The 10,977-nt window shown below is 45.3% G+C and overlaps 1 protein-coding gene across 3 annotated transcripts in view; it reads right to left on the reverse strand.

Moving 5' to 3' along the window:
- Nucleotides 1-10,038, reverse strand: part of CAMK1D (calcium/calmodulin dependent protein kinase ID) — a 236,709-nt gene extending 226,671 nt beyond the window's left edge. For all 3 annotated transcript variants that reach the window (XM_065836524.2, XM_071803518.1, XM_065836513.2), the window contains exon 1: nucleotides 9,324-10,038. In XM_065836524.2, the coding sequence (XP_065692596.1) occupies nucleotides 9,324-9,415 (92 nt within the window). In that variant the 5' untranslated portion in view covers nucleotides 9,416-10,038. The remainder of the gene's footprint in view (nucleotides 1-9,323) is intronic.
- Between the last annotated feature and the right edge of the window lie 939 nt (nucleotides 10,039-10,977).

A 10,977-nucleotide genomic window follows, 5' to 3' on the forward strand; every position in this document is an offset into this window, starting at 1 on the left:
CATTTTACTGGCCCTTGATTGACGATGATTAATTGTTGCCTGCTGCAGCACACAAGCTATCCTGTCCAAAGGACCCATGTCTATGAATTTTTGCAGTTGTATAGCTCATGACCTAGCTGTTTCTGGAGTCAATTAAGCTAAAACCACCCCATTTAGACTAGTCTTTCTTGGCATTTATCTGTAGGTGAATCCCATTGCTCTGCTTTGCCCCAGACCTTTGGTTTTCCCCCAGTGCAGCTCCACTCACCTGCAGAACCAGTCTGCTTTCAGCTTTATTACTCATTATATTCTCTTTCAGCGGTGCCAGAAGGGCACAGGTTTTCTTTCTGGGCACCAATCATCTCAGCTGTCACTTAAGAATCCTAGAATCACTTCTTTCCATGAAAAATGTAAGATTCATCGGAGAAACTCATTCAGTGGACTTTCCTACAAAGCTCTATGAGATTTTTTTTTCAGGGTCTCTCTCAAGAGCGCAGGATTTATGTCCATTACATAAATTACATGGCTACAGCCAGGAAAATTAGTCAGTAAAATTACTCCAGCTACACCTTAATGTACCCAAGAGCAGAAGCCTCCCTGAAGCACCTGTGTGTCCTGTGCCTAAGTGCCTTTGAGAACCCCGCTTTTTTAAGCTCGTTTTTTGGTACCTTCTCCTCCAATATCTAAACATATAGCCTGCTTCCTAAAAAGTATAAGCCATAAGTCAACTTTGTGACATAAGGTATTTCCCTTCTTTCTAAATTATTCCTCTTCTGCCTCAGCATCTGGGTAATTTGGCTGACAGGAGTCTGCTCCATAAATGTTTTTATCTAAGGTATCTTCTTATGGTGCATCAAGCAAATTGGCTAGAAAGCTAAATGTTATTTGCCTCCCTCTTCTGGCCCTAAAAAAGGGCCCAAGTGCAGCAGTCTTCTAGTAGAAGTTTTTGCATTGTTTTGTGGTTGCTTTTTCACGTTTGGGAGCATTTTATGTTGTGAGGCAGAGCTTGTTTGCTTCATAATATTCAGGTTGCTATGTAATTATGCTAGAGAAGGTGTCTCAAAACACTGTGTCTTGGGCTCAGAGAAGGACATAGTGTTTTTAACCATGATCATCATCAGCCCATGGAGAAGCTCAACAGTGTCAGATCTTCTCAAAATATTTTGTTGAACAAATTAATTACAACCCTATGGCAAGAAATCCCATTAATGCAGAGGTGTGAGGCTGACAATGATCCCAAAGCATCTTTTAGATATCTCAGGCCCCATCTACAAAATATCCTGAAGTAAAAGACAAAGCCTTCGGATTTGTTTGGGTACCGTGCGAGAAAACAGAGTAAGGAGCACGAAACAAGTTGCATACATTCACAGCATCCCCTGCCACTGACAGCGCACACTGAGCACTCTGCTGTGCCTGGGATTCCCAACACGCTGCAGGCTCCATGGCAGAGCTTATTGCACTGACTTACATACGCTCAGAGGCAGCAGAAGACAAGAGCGAGCAGTGGGAGGAAATCTCCAAGCCAGCTCAGTTTAACAGTGAAGGATTATTCAGGGATGCTCCGGCAGTCTCTGACAGCTACGGCTGAATTCGATTATCAGCCTGTGCCTTCCCCAGAGGAGTTTTCCACGTGGCTGTAAATCCTCTAAGTGCTTTTCTCTCCCCACCCAGTTCCTCACTATGTTTTTTTCGTTTTTCTATGTCATTTCATTTTTTCCACAGTTTTTCTTCCAACAGCTTCCCTCATTTGGAACAGGCTGCCCAGGGCAGTGGTAGAGTCACCATCCCTGGAGGGGTTTAAACAAAGTTCTTAGGGACGTGGTTTAGTGCTGGAGTTAGGTTATGCTTATGGCTGGACTTGATGATCCAACTGAATTAATTCAATGATTCTATGATTTCAGCCCTTGCCCATCACAGAGGGGATGGCAGGGTCACAGCTAATGAGTCTGGCTGGAAAGTTGAAGCCTGGTCGCTTGAATTATCCAAAACTGGGACGAGAGGATGGGATCCTGCTGGGAGCAATCCCACATCGCCCCAAGAACTGCCTGGTCTGCTCCAGCTCTTTATAGCTCTGGGAAGAACTCGATTCCTCTGAGCATCTGTGAGACAACACAGCAATAAAGCGCCCGCACTGTTACTGACAGCATACAGGCAGTGCCTTGCATCTTCAAACCTTTACTAGTTAAAACTAATTATATTGGAAGACCCAGGGTGAATCACATACAAATAAATACATTTTGAAGATGCTGCTGCTGACATGTTGGCTGCTATTAAAAGCAGGATGGTCCATTGCATAAAGCTGGAGTTAAGATCTGGCCTCAGCTCTGGGGTTTACAAGGGACACACTTTCCCATCTTTAACAAAACAGGGTTAGCATTTTTGTCTTATTTATTTAGATTATAAATTCTTCTGGGTACGAACAGTCTTTTCCTCTGGTGTTTGTGATATTCCTAGTACAACAGAGCCCAATCTCATTTGAGGCCAATAAAAGGCATAGTAATAAAACCCCTTGATGTTTTAAACCCTTTATATTTCACTTGCTCGTGTCCAACCCTCAAATACACATCAGCTTTTCAGCCTTTGCAAAAATAAGCACGAGGGGCTACACCGTTTTGTTTTATACTATTCTCCAAAGCTTGGCCGTTTCTGCAATCGGTAACGTGGCCGGTGGGAGAAGGATGGCTGCATTTCTCCAGCGTGCCATTGGGGCAGCAGGTGGGTTTTGACCACCATGTTCAGCTAAAACACATCAACATTGCAGAAAGACTCCGCAGCACTGGGTGGTACCAACCTGCCACATCTGGGGTACCCTTTGTTTGGAGCTCCTGGGAAGACCTGCAAACCTTCACGCCCCACCAATGAACAAGGGTTGTATTACCCTCCTGACGTGTTTCATCCAAACTGCTGCATCAAACCTCGCCAAAACAAAACACAGAGGTTAAAGGCTCCCAGACTTTCCATGGGTCCTGACCTCTCTGCAACCAGCCATAGATGAAATTTCTAGGTCCTCTGTACTCTGACAATGGAGCTTCAGATGTAATTCCCAAATTTTGGGTGCTCAGGCTTGAAAAAAACCCCAAAACTTACCTTCAAACATTCAAGCTAAATTATGGCAAATGCAAAGAGTGCAAACGCAAAGGGTCTGGGAGAGAGATGCCACCGTGGCACCCACCCTGTTGCCGCTGCTGGTAAATGTCCATGTTCATTTGCATCACTGAAAGCACCTCCCTTTTGTTCCTCCTGGAAACCATAACCAGACTGAAACTGCTCAGTTTATCTCCGATTGTGAATGTACAAAAATCAAAATAAATCCTCAGTACATCTAAGGATACCACATGTTTTCTCTCACACGTTTCTTCTTCCTTTTCAACCCTTGGAAAAGGTACTTCAAGAACTATCTTTGTGGTTCTGCAGTCCAGTTGTCCAAAGCTGTTGATATTTGGAATGTGACATACGTTATTGCCCAGGAGAAGACAAAGCAAAATCAGCGATCTATTGTCATAGAGGATCTCCAGCCCCGTGCTCAGCTGCTCCACACTCAGATCCAAAAAGGCGCTTTCCAGTACCATTTCCTTAGCACATCCAGTGTTAATATATAAATATATACATATAGCTTTTTAACTCAGCCAAAAAATTCTGCTAAAAAGTATTATTTTAATTTAACCTCACACAATCTGTTTGGTGAGTAATGCTGGCATAAAACTAAATACACAGCTTTCAACATGAAAATATCAGTGAAGGGGCTTGAAAAGTTTATTAACAATCTGTTATTTATAGCTTGATTTTTAAAAAATTATTGGCACAACATTCAGAAGAAAATTATAGGAGCCGCCAAGTCAGATAATGAAAAAACACATCAGTGTTAACACTTGATAGAGAGATTTTAAGGAACAGTATGATTGCTAGAAAAGAGAAATATTCTGATTGCTAAGCTATTTGTCAATCAAAAAAAGCCCAATCACACACATTTGCAAATTATTGTTATCATCGTTAATTATTATTTACAGGAAAGTGCTGAAGTACAAGGTGGTTTGAATTCCAAAAATATGACTGATTGCTGCCCCAAAGAACTTTTTATCCCTCCTTTCTCATTACCTGTTTACTAACAGTACCCATTTAGTCCCAACTTGTTTTCTTGCTATCTAAAATGACTAGAAAATTAGCTCCTATTAAGTAATCACGAATATAAACTATGACTCACCGGTTAAGTGAATACCATCACTGGCAATAAATACAGAATCCTATGATAAATGCTTGTTATTGTCAAGTAAACCAAAACAATACAACTTTATTCAACATTAATTGGATGCTTGAAAGGCTTAAGCAACGCTGACCAATATTCTGCATGTAGCCAGCATTGTGTGTGATGGGCAACAAAAATGATTGAGGTCAGTCATAGAGAGAAAAAGAGGAAAAAAGGAGACATGAAGAGATTATTTCAGCTGCTATGTGGAAGCAGACGGAGGGTGAAGGAAGCAGACAGGCTGCTCCAGATGGCAGGAGAAGGCGGTTCTCACACCCACTGTGTTGTGGCTGTGATGGGAAGAATGGATTTTTGGTTAAAGGATTACTATGGGACTCCAAAGAGTTGGGTTCATCCACTGGCTCGCCACCAGGTCTCCAGACCCTCCAGGTTTTCCTTGTTGTGATCTTCAGGGTGTGAGCTACCTCTGTGGCTCACAAAAAATACCGATATTGTTCAGCAGGCCTTGCCTCCAGCTCATATCTGCACAAAGAGCAGTTGTGGAGTTGGCATTGGTTATGCTGAGGTCCTCATTAGCGGCAATATTGAGTTTTGGCTTTAGGCAAGGATCAGATTGTGCTGAGCGCTGTGCAAAAACAGGGGAGAAAAAGCTCAAGCACCCTCTTCCAAACCTACCCAAATGGGAGCTCGGATAGTACCTGAAAGTGAGCAGCCATGGGGCACCTCCACCAGAACCTGTCCTTACCACCAGTGTCTTCTCAACGGTGGAACTTAAGGCTGACTGCCTGAGGCACGTAACCTCCACCAGGCCTCCCCCATGGAGGTCTGAGCAACCAGCAACAGATGGGAGCATGAGGTGGACCCGTCCGTGAAAAGCCTGAGTGTCAGTGGGAGACTGCATGCAGGAGAAGGCACTATGAAGGACGCGAGAGGACGAAACCACAGCAGACAGTGCATAAGAGTTTGTAACAGAGAGGGGGTGGAGGTGAGGAATAGAAGTGAGAGCAGGACATGGAGTGATTGCATTTCACATAACGAATGAGCACATATGGGTGTGTAGAAGAGTCATGAAGAGCGTCAGGAGCCCATCAAGTGACATAAGAGTATGGAAGAGACACAGGACACAGACGAACCCAAAATTATGGTAAAAAGCAGAACAGCCTATAAGTTTACCCTATACTGTATTTTAGGGAACTGTTGGACACAGAAGGAAGCATATTTGCCTTCCCACTCAGCCCTTACTACTCTATGGCTATGCCTGTGCAGCCCCCTGTGCTATCATTACTAAGCTTTAAGGAATCTAACACCTTATTTTTAAGGACAGCACCTGTATTTCCATAGTTACTAAGCCTGAGCCTTTCTAACCATGATAATTTCATAATAACTCTAATGTCAATAAGGCCTAATGAGAGATAGAAATGCAGGGCTGATCCAGTCAGGCAGACCAAATGACTGGAGGCTTTCCTCTTTGGTTGGTGGATGACATGGTGTATCTTATTACCTCTTGGAATGCCAAAATCTGAGTTTTAAAATGCCTCAAACATAATGTCATTTAGATATGGAGAAAAAATGATATTTGAGTGATCAGTCATCTTCTTATCAGATTCCTGCTAATGTGAAACTTGCTGGGGCAGAAATCCCTCTCTCCAGACAAACCTGTGAATTGAGCAGAGCTACAACGGGTGAATTTGTGGAAATTTTAAAAGATAAGCAGATAGTCAGACCCTCTTCTTTCCTCAAGCCTACCTGCCTTCACTTGGAAGGAACCCTAAATCACATCAGCTGCTATGATTTCATTTTAACCTTGATTTACCTTGTGTATTTCTTCCTAGCTACTTTTTCAGGATCTGTAACTTCACGTTCTGCAGTGAACGGGCCCAGTTTCAATAAGAGGTGCCCCTGGAACCCACAGGTACAGAGCATGGTTCACCACCATGTCACCACTGTCATAGACGGACCAGCGCCGCCAAACTGAGGCAGCTCAAGAACAGATTGGGACCATTACGTATTTTTTATATATAGCAATATACAAAAATGTATTTTATATATTTATATTGCATGTACATGTCATGTTTTCTTGATTAACATCACCAAAATATTTTGGTGACACCCTGGCACCCACGATGTTGCAGCTACAAACTAAAATCACACATATGTAGAGACTGCGTAAATACCGACCAGGGTAAGCACACATTTGGGTACCATCTGATCCAGCCTCTACATTGATGGTCGCTTCTTTAGGAAAACACTATTGCCCAAGAGCACTGAGCAGACAACAGACCTCAGCTACGGAAGAAATCAATTATTTGGATGGGAAATGCTCCTTCCTTACACCTGGAGGTGATGTCCAGTTCAGGATGCTTATTTCAGTATCACTGTGGCTGGTCATGATTTGCAGGGGCATGTAAATAATGAATTCCAGCTCTGGAAGAGAGAGCTGGGTACTCATTAGGGATTCCTTGAAGCCCAAATGATAGAATGATTAACTGAGGTAGGATCATTTTAATAATTCCAGCAATTTCAACTCTCCCGTGTTAAAGATCTGCTGAAAAGCTTTTATTCAGATGAAAGCCTCCTTTCAGGGAAAAAATCATTAACACAATATACACACAGATTTAACATTACCAAATCAATACACTTAAAATATGTTTTTAAAGCTTCTCTTTCACTTTCGTCTCTGATTTAGGGTTTAATACTTTTTGTTCTTTAACCAGTTTTACCACAGGCAGTTAACACTGCTGCATGCAAAAGAGCTGCTTTTCCATTAAAAGTGCTTTTAGCACTTTGGCATCCTGAAATGGAAGGTGGCAGAGAAATGCAAAATAGAGCTAGTACTCTAATCCAGTGCTCCTCATCTGAGAAACCAAGCTTTTCACTCCAAACCCATCCACGCTAGAGAAAAATCTATTAGATGGTGAGATCAACTGATGGATGTCCAACACGGTTCAACATTACAGCACAGGAGGGATCAAATGAGATTTTATCTCTGGTCCTAAATGATGCCAGAGGAAAGCATTTGTGTCTAGATGCTCTAAAGGTATTTAGACTTAATTACTTAATTCCTCTTTAAGTGCTTTTCTATCAATAACTAAGAATGTGTGTTTTCATTCGGACTCCTGCACCCTGCGTACCTGCTGCTGGAGCTGATGAGCAGACAGACCTTCAGTGGGAACGGAACAAGTACTTTAATGATTCACACCGTGATGGTCTAAATGTTTCAGGAGTTTCACACCCTGGTAAGTCACACCAGAGCTGGTAAGAACTGCAGGTGCAGCGCTGGTGGGCAGCCAAGGACAGAACCAAAACTCAGATTTGGATCTTTAATTATCAGCCTGCTCTTCGAAATTAAGGAATGCACGACAAGAAGGGAACTGTTGCGTAGGCAGTTAAATGAACATACTTTCATAATTAATATGCCTAGGTCTGGAAAAGAAAACATCTCAGTTTTCTTTATACAGGCCCAGGTTTGTAATCCCGTTATTTTAATTTTCTAAAACTTTCTAGAAATGTTAAGCTTATAAAGTTCACAGCTTCCAGGCTCATCACAAAGGACTTACTAACCAAACCGTGAGGCTCAAACAGTGGCTAATAGTTTGAGACACTAACTGGTCATATTAAATGAATTTCATTTGCAACAGCCAGCCTAATAACTATTAACTCTGACCAACTTTACCTTCCTGGGGACCTCCACCTGCTCCCATTAACTGAAGTGTGATACAGATCAAGGCCACAAAACTAATTCTTCCTGGACCCCTTGAGTGACACAACTTAACCCTTGTAGGTGGCTTCATACAAAACAACCAGGAAGATGAGAGACAGTTGTGTAAAGGAAACCACAGCAAACTGTCCCGCAGCCCTAACGAGTCTCTTTGCATTAAGGCTTTCCTCCCCAACACCCTTTCGCTCAGGGAGGGAACTGCACCCCTGAGGTGACAAGCAGAGACACGTCTGCCCGTGCACGCTATTCTGACCACAAAGGCTCAGTGAGGGCGATGAGAACACACCGTAACGCTGCGTTCTTACGCTGTGCTTTGCTTCTTCAAAGAGCTGGGCAAACATTAATTTCATTTGCTAAGTCAGGGGTTTTCCGAGGGCTACGCTACCAGCTCATCACAACAGAACTGCCTGACCCACCTCCATATTGCATGACCAGTCTCATTCTTACTCAGTTTTTCATAGGAAATCAGTGAGCCCGTGAACCAGAAATACTCTGTTTATAGAGAGCCCTCCCTTGGAAGCAGAAAGAAACTGAAATATTACAGTCGAAACTTGTTCAACCGTATTTTGGAAGTGGCACACGGAGTATGACAAGCACTGCTTGAGATTAACAATGCTTCGTTTAGAGACATGCTTAAAGTTGTAATTAAAGCAAGGGAAGGGGGGACACAGCAATGAAGAGCACTTCCGATACAACTGAAATTCAATTACACTGTACGTATATACAGCAGTCCATATGCTGACCTCCTTCAGCACTCCCGACTCTCCACCCCTACAATATCCTATAAGTGAAAATTTGTTTTAGCAAAAATAAAACTCTTTGCTCAGCCAAAAAAGCATCAGCCCCCACCCCGCTCCCTTGCACCATCTGCGCATGTTTATTCTCAGCCTTCTGAAAAAAAATAAACCCCCAAAACTCGAACGTTTTACTAATCTTTATGCCCCGCCACTATAAATAACAGAAATAAACCGCAACAACAGTTAAGCAGCGCAGCTCAAACACATCCAATCCACTCCGATTATTTCTGCTCGTCTGTCCACGAATAGACACAGCCGTCGGCTTTAGGGGAAAGCGTGCAAGTCAGAACACATTTATTTACGGTTGCACTATCAAGAAAAAGCCTTTCCCCACCTCCTCACCGTGTGAATTTTGTAAAACACAGGGTTTGGGGGGAATATATATATATACATATTTATTTTCGGGGCGGGGGGGAGAGGTGTTAGCCCAGCGCCTTCCCCACTGCTCTATTTTCCTCCGTGTTTCCATATCTCCTCGACTTCTTGCCGGGATGGACGAGACGGGCGCGGAGCGGCACGCATGGCTGCACACGCGAAAATACACGCACCCCCACGCACGCACCCGCGCATCCCCGCGCAGAAGGGACAGTCCCCCCCTCTCCCTCCACCGCTCCCCGCCACCTACGTCCCCAGCGTCTCCTTGAACTCGAAGATCTTCTTGATGTCCTCCGCTTGTTTCTTCCAGGAGCCGCCACCGTCCCCGTTCTCCCGGGCCATGGCCGCGCAGCCCCGCGGATGCCGGGCGGCACCGACCCGGCGTCCGGCTTTTGCTTTCTCTTCTGCCGCGGCGGCAGCTGCTGCTGCTGCTGCTTCTTCTTCCTCCTCCTTCTTCTTCTCCCTTTCCTCCTCCTCCTCCTCACACTTCCTGCTCTCCGCCGCTTTTATTTCCTCCGCGCTCCTCGAGTGTCACTTTTCCTGGGCTATTTCCTCCCAACTTTCTCTACCCCTCCACACACACCCCCACGCCTTTTCTCTCCTCTCCCTCCTCCGCGGAGTCACTCGCGGGGCTGCCCGGTCCCTCCTTCCTTCCGCGCCTGGCTTGGGGTCACTTTGGTCCCTAATAAACCCACCCTGCGAAAAAGTCCTTTTTTGTTGTTTTTTTTTGTTTGTTTTGGTTTGGTTTTTTTGTAGGGAGGTCACAGTTTCCCTTCCCACCCCACCCGTGCGGGGCCCCGTGGGATGCTCAGCCTCCCGGGCGCGGTGCGGAGCGGCCCCGCCGGCACCGGGTGCAGCGGCTGTGCGCGGTTGTTATGGCAATGGGAGGAGGAGGAAGAGGAGGAGGAAGAGGCAGGAGGAGGAGGAGGCAGCCCTGCCGCTGCTCTGCTGCCTGGCGCTGCCCCTCCTGACTGAATGACTGGAGATAATTCGCATTGCACCAAAACCGCGCACGTCAAACGGGAGGGGAGGGAAAGCCAAGAAGAAAAAAAAAAGAAAAGGAAAGCAGAAATTAAAAAGACACACTACAAGCGGCTGTGCTGCCTGGTCGGGCGGGATGCGGCGCCCTCCTGCCCCGTGCACACTCCTGAGATGCAAAAATTCACCCTTGGCAAGGGCCACCCGTACCCAGCGCTTCCCTCGGCAAAGCGAGGGGCACGCACCCACCAGGGGCACCTCCATACCAGGGGCACCCCCACACTAGGGGCACCCCCAAGCCCAGACGCAGGGCGATGGGCACCGAACAGCCCCGTGGCCGTCCCGACACCGGCCTCGCACACACACACGCGTGGCCCCGCTGAAATTATTGCTAAAAGCAGGTTTTGGTGTTTTTCCTCGGCAACACTGAGACCTCTAGTGTCGTCGCATCAAGCACCGGCTGAGCTCTGATGCACAGATTTACCAGAGAAAATTACAGGCTAGACTAACCCAGATGCATTTATAGTTAATATCTCTGGGCTTCCGTTTCAGAATATTTAAGACGCTAAGGAAGTGCAATTCCTTTGGGGCACCCAAGTTAGGTGCCTCGCTGCCAAGAGGTACAGGCACTCCCGTACCTAAGAGGCAGCTCCAAACCTGATCATCAAATTAGATACCTGAAAACAAATCCTAATACAAACAGCTAAATAACATTTACTTAAAAATAGATGTGATTGTATGCACATAACTGTTTGACATGCATTGCGTTCTTTAACAGACTCCTCAAAATTCTACTTTCAAAGCTGATTTTCCAGGTTTCTCCTAATCAATGAGCAGAATGTACAAGGTGCCAGCCTGTGAGGCTTTTTCCGGGTCTGGGTTGAGCTGGGACTCTCAGCTCAAAGAGGATGTGGCGGAGGTGGGAG

The sequence above is a fragment of the Patagioenas fasciata genome, chromosome 1, assembly GCF_037038585.1.
Source record: "Patagioenas fasciata isolate bPatFas1 chromosome 1, bPatFas1.hap1, whole genome shotgun sequence".
Lineage (NCBI taxonomy): Eukaryota > Metazoa > Chordata > Aves > Columbiformes > Columbidae > Patagioenas > Patagioenas fasciata.